The sequence below is a fragment of the Chiloscyllium plagiosum genome, unplaced genomic scaffold (assembly GCF_037043375.1).
Source record: "Chiloscyllium plagiosum isolate Xiang-an unplaced genomic scaffold, Cpla_swu_hap1 HiC_scaffold_17, whole genome shotgun sequence".
Classification (NCBI taxonomy): domain Eukaryota; kingdom Metazoa; phylum Chordata; class Chondrichthyes; order Orectolobiformes; family Hemiscylliidae; genus Chiloscyllium; species Chiloscyllium plagiosum.
In genome coordinates this window covers 18,362,027-18,375,257 of record NW_028270155.1, presented here as the reverse complement: position 1 = coordinate 18,375,257, position 13,231 = coordinate 18,362,027, and the positions used below count along the sequence as shown (strand labels likewise).

At 47.1% G+C, this 13,231-nt stretch overlaps 1 protein-coding gene across 6 annotated transcripts in view; it reads right to left on the bottom strand.

Annotated features, from left to right (window-relative positions):
- gse1b (Gse1 coiled-coil protein b) overlaps positions 1 to 13,231 on the bottom strand; it is a 693,846-nt gene that overhangs the window by 326,343 nt on the left and 354,272 nt on the right. The window contains exon 1 of one of the 6 annotated variants that reach the window (XM_043706601.2): positions 6,770 to 7,439. The exons of 4 other annotated variants lie outside the window; for them this stretch is intronic. In XM_043706601.2, the coding sequence (XP_043562536.1) occupies positions 6,770 to 6,809 (40 nt within the window). In that variant the 5' untranslated portion in view covers positions 6,810 to 7,439. Of the gene's footprint in view, positions 1 to 6,446; positions 6,697 to 6,769; positions 7,440 to 13,231 lie in introns of those variants that run through there. One more of the 6 variants, XM_043706602.2, reaches the window with a different exon arrangement.

The following is a 13,231-nucleotide window of genomic DNA, read 5'->3' as shown; positions in this document are numbered from 1 at the left end:
TCAAGCACACAGACAAATCGGCGCTATGGTGTTTACTCCACAGAGGATGGGTGCTGAATAGTGGCTTTGGCAAAACTGTTGCTCCTTGCACGTCCTCCTCTGCTCATGCGGATGGTGCCTTTCACAACCTCAGCACTTTGCAAGGAGTTTGACAGCAATTGATGTCCTTCAGCAGTGCAGCCAGTGCTGTGATATTGGAGAGCTCCCACAAACAGCAACATGATAATGACAAAATTTTATTTCTGCAAGCGATTTAGGTTAAGGGATACAAACTGGGATGCGTCCCAGGAACAACTCTCTCGTTCGTCTTCAAAGAGGTGCTGTGGGATCTTTTAACACCCATCCAAAGGAGAAATGACAAGGCCTCAGCTTAACATCTCATCCCAAATGTGGCACTTCTGACAGTGTAGCACAACCTCAGTACTGCTCCAGGAATGCCAGCTGAGATTCTGCTCTGGAATGGAACGTGGTGACAGGAACAACTATCAACTGAGCTGACAGACAACCCCAGCTGGGAGCAACAAACACATCACAGAACCTGGGGCCATCCTCACCCACATTGTTCTGTTGACTCCACCATCAACCCGCTACATGAAAAGTAGTACAGGCAGATGATGATGCACTCAATGTGCGCTAACTGGCACTTATAATAAAACTGGAAATGTGTTGCTGGAAAAGCGCAGCAGGTCAGGCAGCATCCAGGGAACAGGAGAATCGACGTTTCGGGCATAAGCCCTTCTTCAGGAATGGGCTTATGCCCGAAATGTCGATTCTCCTGTTCCCTGGATGCTGCCTGACCTGCTGCGCTTTTCCAGCAACACATTTCCAGCTCTGATCTCCAGCATCTGCAGACCTCACTTTCTCCACTTATAATAAAACCCCACGCGATAGATCCAGTACAACCAACAGTGAGGTAAGATTTAATTAAAAAATGAATAATAATGGACAAATTCAAGTACACTGCTGCAATTTATTAATAATTGTTTTTATGGGTTACAAGACTGCAGTCAGTTCTGCTACAACACGGTAGTTCCATTCTCATGAGAAAATTGCGTAGTAGCAGAACCATTTATACTAATGGGGCAGTAATAGTGTAATAACCAATATGCACTTTAAAAGTTTGTGCTTTAGAAACTGTGTCCCCAGTTTATCAAGCGCGTTACAGCAACTCGCATTAATGAAATGTGCCTTACAGCAGAGCGACCTGTTTAATTCAATGGAACACTTCTGACAATGACCCATTCACGGAACTAATAAGGAGTAGGCGCAGTGTGAGGGATTCTCTTCCCGCGAGTCACTTGTCGTTTTGGTTGGCCATCGTGTCTCATTTACGTTCTTCCCTGCACTTGCTTGCTTCACAGCTCAAACGTGTGACAAGACTTTTCCAACACAGTTCTCCAAATAACTTCCAAAGAGTTGGGTGTGTGCATTTCGAGACGTCTGCCCACCAACACCACCCCCTTTTCCAACTTCCGGGACTGCACTCCCATGGGAAAGTACTTGACCTCAATCAGAAAGCACCCCCGCCATCCCAAAAGCTGAGGTTTCAATAATTCAAGGGACCCACGCCAATTATGTACAGATCTTTTCACAGGGTCCAAAGTAGTACCCATCCTAATAGGTGGCATAGTGGCTCAGTGGTCAGTACTGCTGTCTCACAGCGTCAGGGATGTGGGCTCCACTTCACCCTTGGGTGACCACACTGTGAAATTTGCACATTGTCCCTGTGTTTGCATGGGTTTCCTCCAGGTGGTCCGGTTTCTTCCTACAGTTCAAAGATGTGCAGGTTCAGTGGATTGGCACTGCCAAATTGCCCATAGTATCCAGGGATGTGCAAGCTAGGTGGATTAGCCATGGGGAAATGCAGGGTTTCAGGCCTTTAGGTTAGGGACTGTGTCTAGGTAGGAAACTCTCCGGTGGGTTAATGCGGACTCGATGGGCTGAATGGCCTGCTTCCACGCTGGAGGAATTCTATTCTAGTAGCTGTAACATTCAGGTAAACTCTAACCTACTCCTTCAATAGCCACTTCTCTTGGCAGAAACCTTCAACAGTTGAAGAAAGCAACATAAACACTGGCATGGCCAAATGATTTTACGTAATCCTGTGAAAACTCAAGCAGGGCAAACACCTCCTCAGACAGCACTTTCCAAACCCACAACTGCTTCCACTTACAAGGACAAGGGCAGCAGATACAAGGGAACACCAGCACTTGCAAGTTCCCCTCCAAGCCACTCATCATCCTGACTTGGAAATATATCGCTGTTCCTCCAGTGTTATTAGGTTGAAATCCTGGAATTCCAGCCTAGTGACATTGGGGGTTGACTTACAAGAGCTGGACTGCGGCGGTTCATGAAGGCAGCTCACCATCACTTTCTCAAGGGCAAATATGAACGGGCAATAAATGCTGGCCCAGCCAGTGATGCTCACATCCCATGAGTGACTTTTTAAAGGTATGTAGCTTTGCCTTCCTTTGGATGTTTTCTCTGCAACTCTTCCCGTAAATCCCCACTTTACTCTTAGCTTTTATAGCTGAAATAACTGCACAGAGGTCCTGTCACCAAGTCACCCTTTATTTACATGTGCCAGCCAGCTCAGAGCCAGTCCCTAGAATGAAGAGACTCTCTGAAGCTCCGAGTTACGCCTGTCAGCCAGGGCTCCCTGATTCGGCCAGGTTAACAGCTCCAATCAGGAATCTCACAGTCAATGAGATCGCTACAACAGCCACTCCACTTTCAGTTGTTCAACGTGCTCAAGAACTGGGGAATTTTCCAGGAATGAGTCCATGGCCAAATCATACTGCTTCTGCAATTTGTTGACAGTGACCCAGTTTTCAGAAAATTCTATTTCAAACTTTATGATCTCACATCAAACTGCCAGCTACATTGATTAAACAGAGAGGAGAGACAGCAGCAGGCTGGTGGGCTCGATCAATAATGGCAGCATCAAGCTCAAAGTGACAAAGATCATTGGCGGACTTTGAACAGAGTCACTCTCCCTGCACCACTCATCACTCATCAGCGCAATTCTCCAGTGTCTAACTAGGCTTACCAATTAGCCAGCTTCCCATTTACTCCCAGGTCTGTGCTAAATTACAAATTCTTTGAAAGAACAACAGTGGGGTGCTTTTGAACAGAAAGTAAACTGAAACTAAAGCTTTCTCTGGGTTAGAAAGTGTAATGCTCCCTCTACTCCTTTAAACTGAAGGTAATGCACCCTCTACTTTTAACGTTTCTATAAAGCTCACTCCATAAGGTCCAAATAAAACACTCCGAGGATAGGGATTGCACGGGCTTAGATACACAGAGCAAGTCTCTCTCTGCTCTTTTAAACAGAAAGTAAAGTTCCCTCTATGCCATCCCAATCAAATGCTCCTAAAATAGGGACAGAACAGAGTGAGATATGGGGTGAGCTCCCTTTACTCTTTTTTTCAAAATGGAGAAGTCAAAAATAATAATGAAGCAGCCCCCGCTGGGGCACTCTATTGAAATAAAACACAAATGAACAGCTGAAGGGAAACTTATATAATGAAACAGAAACTTACTAAATTCAAGTAACACTGTCTGGGCAGCCGATGCAACCCAGGCCCGTGCGGTGCCCACTCGTCTCGAAAGGCTTCTACCCTATCAGTGAGCACCATTTACTCCCTATTCAGGGGCACCGAAACATGGACATAACAGTGAAAGAGGGATAGACAGTCAGAAAGAACAGGCTCCTCCGCAGCACGCTGTATGGAACTGCGGGCCACCATCTTGACCAGGGCCAGGAGCAGACCCATATGAAGGTCTGCCCCTCCCCTCACTGAGGGGTGGGTGGGGATGAGTTTCCTATAGATCAGGAGCATGGGAATGAAGTACAACCAAAAAACATTAGAAACTAAAAGATGGCTGCAAATGAAATCATTCAATGTACAAAAGAAAAACTGTTTCCTCCAGGCCACAAAAAAAATGACATGTGGCCTGGCACCCAATGAACTTAATCAGCGACTGCACCGGACTGCCACGTGTAGTACTCTCCACCCTGGATCTCAAATGGAAAAGGAGAGGACCCCTTTGTACAAAGATTGCACAGATGGGACTCAAACTCTGGACTCTCAAATGAAAAGTCTGACACTCTACTGACTGAACTATTGCAGCTCCTCAGTGGGGCTCGGCAATTGGGCTCAAACATTGCTGGATCATGGAGGAACAAATTGGCGACGGTTCTTGACCTCAGCTTCTGGGTGTGACCTCTCCCAGCTAAGTTAATTGGTCAAAATACGCAAGCGTCCATCGGGATCTCTTTCTGTTAAAGAGAAGCAAATGGTTTGGTACGGCATGTGGGGCTAACACTCCACATCAAGAATGAGGGAAGGCAACTGACCCCAATGGGGGAGGTAATGGCCTAGTCGTATTGTTAGGGGACTAATATTCCAGAGATCCAGGTAATGCTCTGGGAACCAGGTTTCACAGTCCACCAACTTGAAACAAAAAATCTAGAATTAAGAGACCATGAAGCCATTGTCGATTGTTGGAAAAACCCAGTTGGTTCACCAATGTCCTTTACAGAATGTAACTGGCCATCCTTACCTAGTCTGGTCTACATGTGACTCCAGACCAACAGCAAAGTGGCTGACTCTTAATTGTCCTCTTAAGGATGAACAATAAAGGCTGGCCTAAAGTCCCATTAGTGAATAAAGCCACCACAACCAGTACAGATTGAACGTGCCACTCGATACATTTGGCACCACATTCCAGGCTTCTGGACTATCCAGCTTATTGCTTAACCACCTCCCATACTCGAGCACATTACCAATGGCCCAGGTGCACACCAGCACAGGCCATTTCGATGTGATTACCTGAAGACATCAAAGGCGATTGGGCCTTTCCTTCTCCAGGCCATGTTGACCATCATTTACACAGTCACCAACAGACAGATTGGTGACAGGACCTGAGGGGACTGGAATAGGAACACCTGGCTGAACCTTCTGACGTGAACTGAGGGATCACTGCACTCTCAGGAAGGGGGTGTTTCACATGCAGCTTTAAACCAAGACTCCACCTCCCTTCGCCGGATAGATAGTCACGTGGCACTATTTGAAGATCAGATGTCTCCCTAACATCCAGCTAAATATTTATCCCTTAAACAAAAGCTTTTGATTTGGTCACCATTGCAATCCTGTTGTATGTGAATTGATTCTCATGTTTGTAACATTGCAACCATAATGACACTTCAAGAGTAATTAAATGGCCGTAAACTGCTCTGGGACATTCTCTCTGTGTCTTTCCTCAGGGTGCTCTGGTTTCCTCCCATAGTCCAAAGATGTGCAAGTTAGATGAATTGGCCATGCTAAATTGCCTACAGTGTCCAGGGATATGCCAGCTAGATAGATTAGCTGGGGTTAAAAACTCTATGCAGGTTTGGGGGGAGAGTTGGGTCTGGGTGGGATGCTCTTCAGTGCATTGGTGCAGACTCAATGGGGCTGAATGGCCTCTTACTGCACTGTTGGGATTCTTTGATTCTGATGTTGTGACTGGCGCTATGTAAGTGCAAATCTTTCTTTCAAAGAACGAAGAACAGTACAGCACAGGAACAGGCCCACCAAGCCTGCGCTGGTATATGTCTTTCTGAACCAAAAACCTTTTGCCATTATGCAGACCCTATCCCTCTCTTCCCTGCCTGTTCATGGCACAGTCAGAATGCCTCTCAAAAGACCTTGAAGAAGTCTTCAAACTTCTCCTTCCGGCTTATTCTTCAATGGATTTCAAAAGGTGTCGGGTTCTTCATCAGTTGCTTAGAATGGCTTTTTTCTCAGCACAGAATTTTAACCATGAATTCCACTCAGCACATCTCAGGGCTCCACAATGTGTTGTACTTGATTAAGCAAGGACTGTTGTGGCTGGAAACCCTGGAACCCCTCAACTCGAATTAATCACCATTACCACTTTCTAATCGTGCCCATTTGGAGGCCTTTGCAAAGGCAGCTCTAAAGTTTACACTGATTCTCGTGGGCGTCAGGAGATGACAGGGATGTTTTCAAAGGTCACGAAGGCGACTTCAGAACAAAGAAAATGACTTTGAAACTCCACTACAACAAGCAAGTGGGATGGTATATTCCTTCATAAAGTCTTATCAAATCCAATTAATGCAACGGAAGCAGCGATGAAAAGTGTTTTGAACACAAAAAGTGCTTGGAGATCACAGCATCTATGCAGAGAGAGCAAGCTAATGTTTCAGGTCTAGATGACTCTTCATCAGAGCTGAAGTGAAGTGTGGAGGGGACAGCATTTATGCTTGTTTCATGTACATTGTGTGTATTAATCAAGCTGCACTACTTGTGTATATTAAGTAATATTTTGAAAGCATTTTTTCCCCAAGTTTACATTTTAAATGCAGCCAAATTGTGTTGATTTATCAGTGATCAGCAACTTCATTTGAATGGACTCAACAACAAAAACAAGACACTTACCAAAATGTCATGACAATGTCCAAAAGTGGACAGCTCACACTGACTAGGACAGACAGTGTGAGTTCATTCCTTCAAACACTTCGACAATGAACCACGCCCCCTGAACACAGCACAAAACCAATTCAGTTCTGCAGCCCCGTCCTACTCTGAGCAACAGAAACATACCGAAAGGAGGGCACTGTGGCTGGTCAAAGGAAATTACAATCCCCCGGCAAGTTCAGATGTTCACAAGCGTCAGAACTGGCTGCAGGCCAGTTGGTTGACACAAGGCGAATGCTCCACCCTCTCCAAACGTACTCATTTCAAAGCCCCGACTGACTTACCGAGTTTAAAAGGTTTCCATCTTTGACCCTTGCAGTCCATTATCGAGCCGAGAGCTGTGCATGTGCCGCACCACAAGCTACAGTAGCTCCAGCCAAAGAACCAGCTGAACTCTTTTTAACACCTTCAGGGGAATTGGGGAGGGGGGGAGAGCTCCCGTCATACAGACTTGTCTTCCTTGTGATAAGGCTGTGGACTAAAACAGATGGAATTCCACACAGGCAACCACTTCCTGGCTAAAGTTCCAGGTTTCTGATTTCTCAGAAAGTGACTCAGCCTGTTCGACGTATTGTGAGCGATTTGCGACAACGTTTGCCAGCACAGTCATCACATCCGTACCCAGCAGCGTGCACCCACACACAAGTCTGCTCTCCCAGCGAGTAACAAGCACCCTTCCACTACACCTCTATCCCTTTTCTTCGCACAACTAAAGACCCCGCCAGACCTCAAATTTCAATCATCCAAGCCTCACGGCATTCAGACAAGACGAAACTTCTCAAAGTTGTGAATTGTCTAATGTTAGAAATGACTTCAATGTGCTCCTCAATTGTCTGCGTTAACTTCTGTTTTTAGTGTTTCATGAGTGTTTCTGAAGAGTTATCATTAAATGTGCTTGGATCTGTTCCTTTTTAAACAAAATATTTATCCTTTCTATTTTGGGAAATCAGTTGGAGTCTGTCTGTAGGAAACAAATAAAACCACAAAAAAAAACTGACAATGAGAAAAGGAGTATTTTCTGAGCCGTGGTGCATCTGAACTCTCATTTAATTACAGCTTCTACTGTTAAGACAAACCCGGATACACTGGGCAGTGTTTATGAAGTAGAGCCTGGTAGCTATTTCAGCAAAGCTTTGGAAGATTAATGTAGAAGGAGTTTTGTTTTTCACCAGCGGATTTCTCTAGTCAGCTCCCATCTCAGTCCCCAGCTTCCTGAGGTGCAGACTTCAGTGAGGGTCCTGTTCCAGGGCATCACATGCCCAGCACATACTTGTTGAAATGGCCATATCCTGCAAGACGATACAAGGAGGGTATTGCAGAGCTGCACACAATACCCTAGCTGCAGACAATTATGAAGGGCACAGACAGAATGGACCTTTATCACTTGATGGAGGGTTGAAGGACTGTGTGCACAGATGTAAGATAAGGGGGCGGGACGCTTAGAGAGGGTGTGAGGAAAGGATCTTTCACCCAGAGGGTGGTGGGAAATTGCCTGTAAGGATGGTTCAGGCAGAAACCCTCATAATATTGATGAAGTATTGAGATGCGCACTTACAATGCCAAGGCACAGAAGGCTATAGACCAAATGTTGGGAAATAGGATTAGAACAGTTAGCTGTGCAAACGTGATGGGCTGAAGGGCCTTTTTTTCTGAGCTACAGATCTAAGACTATGACTACAATAACACGCATTTGTATGGCACCTTCATCCCAGTATAATGTGCCAAGGCACATCACATGCATGATCAGACTAAGTTTGACACCAAGTGACAAAAGAAAATGATCGAAGTGACCAAAAGCTTGGTCAAAGGGCTAGGTTTTGAAGATCCTCTATAAAAGTGGGATTGACAATGAGGGCAGATAGGAGAGAGACAGGGAATGGTTTAGGGCTGGAATCCTGGAAGATAAGGCCTAAATAACTGAAAACAATGACAGCTAATTGAGGACGGAGATAAATCAGGGAAGTGTAAGAGGCTGGAATTGAAGGAACACAGAGATCCCCCAAGTGGAATGCAGAATATTAGAGTTAAACATCACACAACACCAGCGCTGCTCCGAAAGCTAGTGCTTTCAAATAAACCTGTTGGACTATAACCTGGTGTCGTGTGATTTTTAACTTTGTCCACCCAGGGCAACACTGGCTCCTCCACATCCTGGCTATTACAGAGATTAAGGAGGGCCACAGAGGGAGACAAAGACAAGCACAGAATGGGAGCTCAGTTATCCAAAATATTCACATCCAGTACAATGTGGGGTAACTATTCTGCAGAGTCATGGGTTATGTGGCTTCACAATGGAGAGCGTGACATTCAAATTGTCTGGTGTGTTCTATAGCAGGACAGCAGTCAGGAGCAACATTCCTGGTCAAATATACCCCAGACACAAGGGTCTCAAGGTAAGCGGAACACTCAAATGGCGAGACCATGGGAAAAAGAATAGGAAGGGTTTAGAGGGATATGAGTCAAGTGCTGACAAATGAGACTAGATTGGGTTAGGATATCTCGTCGGCATGGACGTGTTGGACCCAAGGGTCTGTTTCTGTGTTATATATCTCTATGACTCTATAATTAGGCCATTCAGCCCATTGGGTCTCCTTTGCCATTTCGATATTGGCTGATATGTTTCCCAACCCCATTCTTCTGCCTTTCCCTGTAACCCTTGACCCCCCTTGCCAATTAAGAACTTATCTATCTCGGTCTTAAATACACTCAATGGCGTGGTGTCCACAGCCCCGGGAGCAATGAGTTCAACAGATTCACCACCCTCTGGCTGAAGAAATTCCTTCTCATTTCAGTTCTAACGGGTCATCCCTTCACTCTGAGGCTGTGTGCTTGAGTCCTAGTGTCTCCTGCTGACGGAAACATCTTCTCCATATCCACTCAATCCAGGCCTCTTGGTATTCTGTTCAGATGCCCCCACAGCTCGGAAAACTATCTCGGTGAACTATTTCCCTCCTTTCTCCTACATCGAATCAAAATGACAAACGGCCTCCTTTGCTCACGAATGCTGATTTATTTTATTTCATTCATGAGGGAGCCGCTGGCGAGGCCTGCATTTATTGCCCATCCCAGAGGGCAGTTAAGAGTCAACTGCATTGCTGTCAGCCTGGAGTGACATGCAGCAGACCAGGTAAGGATGGCAGTGTCCTTCCCTGAAGAACATTCATAAACCAGATGGGTTTTTCCAACAATCAACCACGGTTTCGTGGTCATCATTAGGCTCTTAATTCCAGATTTTGATTGAATTCACATTCTGCCATGTACCACAGCGGGATTTGAACCCAGGTGCCCAGAACATTAGCTGGTCCATGGATTAACATTCCAGCAATGATACCACCAGGCCATTGGCTGCACTGTGCTGGTGGCAGGGTACAGTATTTCCATGAAGATCTCAGCAAACCAGCCATTGTGAGTTGAAACTAATACACACATTTTCTGTTGAGAAGATTCAGCCAGCAGACCACAAGTGGTTTGGTTACAGTGAAGGCATAGCTCTGAGAGGAAGGAAACGTTCATAGCGGTTCAGTGAGATTCCCAGAAACAGCCCTCACTTCGTGATTCGCAGTCCAAAGTTAGGGGAAACCGCTCTCATTGCAGCGCTTGGCCGCTGCTAATCAGCCAGAGCCAGTGGAATATTGTCACCGCGTCTGTCCCCCCACATCAATAAAGAAACAGTCCAAACATAGCTCCAGGCTACCACCAGCCTGCCTGGAACTCAGTAAGCAGCCTCCTCACCACCAACCACCCCCTTCCCACCCCCCTCAACAACCCCCCAACCCCCGATCAGAAGGCTATGGGTTCACACCCCACTCCAGCGACTTGTACACATAAACTAGACTGACCCTCCCAAAGACACTGTCATGTGGATAGGAAGGATCCCGTGGCTTATCTTAAAAAAGAGCAGTGTGTCCTGGAAACATGCATCTCCTAACCAATGCCTAAAAGTGAATGATCAGATCAATTATTTCTTTCCTGTTTTTGGAACCGTGCTCTTTGCAAGTGTGTCTAGAGACTTAAAAACTGCAGTTGCTGGAATCCAAAATAGACAGGCATGAGGCTGGAAGAACACAGCAGACCAGGCAGCATCAGGGCTAAAGAAGGGCTACACCCAAAACGTCGACTTCTCCACCTCCTGATGTATTCTTCCACATTTCCCTCTATTAAACAATAACTGCACTGCCGAAAGGGAGCAACTTCTTCTTGGGTTTCTAGCCTGAGAAAGGTGAGATTGTGTCATTACAAAGAGAATGCTTCAGTTGAATATGGCTAATTTATTGTCAATAGGAACTTTATTCCTTTCTCAAACATCCAATGTATTCCGCTTCCCTCCTGATTCCCACTGGAAGTACCTGGGAAGCATCAGCTACCTCAACCAAGTGGCCATTCGTTTCTGGGCTCCATGACTATGGTGCTACTGTCATTGTCAGACAGCACAGAAACAGATCCCTCAGACCAACCAGTCCATGTTGAACATAATCCTAAATTAGACTAGTTCTACCTGCCTGTGTTTAGGCCACATCCCTGCATCCTTTTCTGTTCATGTACAGTACTTGTACGTGCATCCACCATTTCCTCTGGAAGTTCACTCCACATGAACCAGTCTCTTTGTAAAAAAAATTGCCTCTCATGTCTTTTTTAAATGTTTCTCCTCTCATCTTAAAAATATGCCCCCTGGTCTTGAAATCCCCCACCCTAGGGAAAAGACATATGCCATTCACTTTATCTACACTCTTCATTATTTTATAAACCTCTGTAAGGTCACTTTGCGACCTCCAATGTCAAATAGTCAGCCAGTCATTCCCACATGGGAAAGGGCTGCGCCCAATTCTTTTCTTACCTGATGGTGAATTCTTCAGGAGAAAGTGAGGACTGCAGATGCTGGAGATCAGAGCTGAAAATGTGTTGCTGGAAAAGCACAAGCAGGTCAGGCAGCATCCAAGGAGCAGGAGAATCGATGTTTCGGGCATGAGCACTTCTTCAGGAATGAGGAAAGTGTGCCAAGCAGGCTAAGATAAAAGGTAGGGAGGAGGGACTTGGGGTAGGGGCATTGGAAATGCGATAATTGGAAAGAGGTTAAGGTGAGGGTGATAAGGTGAGGGTGATAGGCCAGAGTGGGGGTGGAGGCAGAGAGGTCAGGAAGAAGATCGCAGGTTAGGAAGGTGGTGCTGAGTTCGAGGGTTGGGACTGAGACAAGGTGGGGGGAGGGGAAATGAGGAGAAATCTGAGTTCATCCCTTGTGGTTGGAGGGTTCCTAGGTGGAGGATGAGGCGCTCTTCCTCCAGGCGTCGTGTTGCTATGGTCTGGCGATGGAGGAGTCCAAGGACCTGCATGTCCTTGGTGGAGTGGGAGGGGGAGTTGAAGCGTTGAGCCATGGGGTGGTTGGGTTGGTTGGTCCGGGTGTCCAGTGGTGTTCTCTGAAACGTTCCGCAAGTAGGCGGCCTGTCTCCCCAATATAGAGGAGGCCACATCGAGTGCAGCGGATGCAGTAAATGATGTGTTTGGAGGTGCAGGTGAATTTGTGGCGGATTTGGAAGGATCCCTTGGGGCCTTGGAGGGAAGTAGGAGGGAGGTGTGGGCGCAAGTTTTGCATTTCTTGCGGTTGCAGGGGAAGGTGCCGGGAGTGGAGGTTGGGTTGGTGGGGGGTGTGGACCTGACGAGGGAGTCACGGAGGGAGTGGTCTTTTCGGAACGCTGATAGGGGAGGGGAGGGAAATATATCCCTGGTGGTGGGGTCTGTTTGAAGGCGGCGGAAATGACGACGGATGATACAATGTATTTGGAGGTTGGTGGGGTAGGTGAGGACCAGCAGGGTTCTGTCCTGGTGGCGATTGGAGGAGCGGGAAGTGGAGGAGATGCGGTGGAGAGCATCGTTGACCACGTCTGGGGGGAAATTGCGGTCTTTGAAGAAAGAGGCCATCTGGGTTGTTCGGTATTGGAACTGGTCCTCCTGGGAGCAGATACGGCGGAGACGAAAGAATTGGGAATATGGGATGGCATTTTTACAGGGGGCAGGGTGAGAGGAGGTGTAGTCTAGGTAGCTGTGGGAGTCGGTCGGTTTATAGTAAATGTCCGTGTTGATTCGGTCGCCCGAGATAGAAATGGAGAGGTCTAGGAAGGGGAGGGAGGAGTCTGAGACGGTCCAGGTAAATTTGAGGTCGGGGTGGAAGGTGTTGGTAAAGTGGATGAACTGTTCAACCTCCTCGTGGGAGCACGAGGCAGCGCCGATACAGTCATCGATGTAGCGGAGGAAAAGGTGGGGGGTGGTGCCAGTGTAGCTGCGGAAGATGGACTGTTCCACATATCCTACGAAGAGGCAGGCATAGCTGGGGCCCATGCGGGTGCCCATGGCTACTCTTTTGGTTTGGAGGAAGTGGGAGGATTGGAAAGAGAAGTTGTTCAGTGAGGACCAGTTCAGTCAGTCGAAGGAGGGTGTCAGTGGAAGGGTACTGGTTGGTACGGCAGGAAAGGAAGAAGCGGAGGGCTTTGAGTCCTTCATGATGAGGGATGGAGGTGCACAGGGACTGGATGTCCATGGTGAAGATAAGGCATTGGGGACCGGGGAAGTGAAAATCATGGAGGAGGTGGAGGACGTGGGCGGTGTCCCGAACGTAGGTGGGGAGTTCTTGGACTAAGGGGGACAGGACCGTGTCGAGGTATGCAGAGATGAGTTCGGTGGGGCAGGAGCAGGCTGAGACAATGGGTCAGCCGGGGCAGTCAGGTTTGTGGATTTTGGGCAGGAGGTAGAAATGG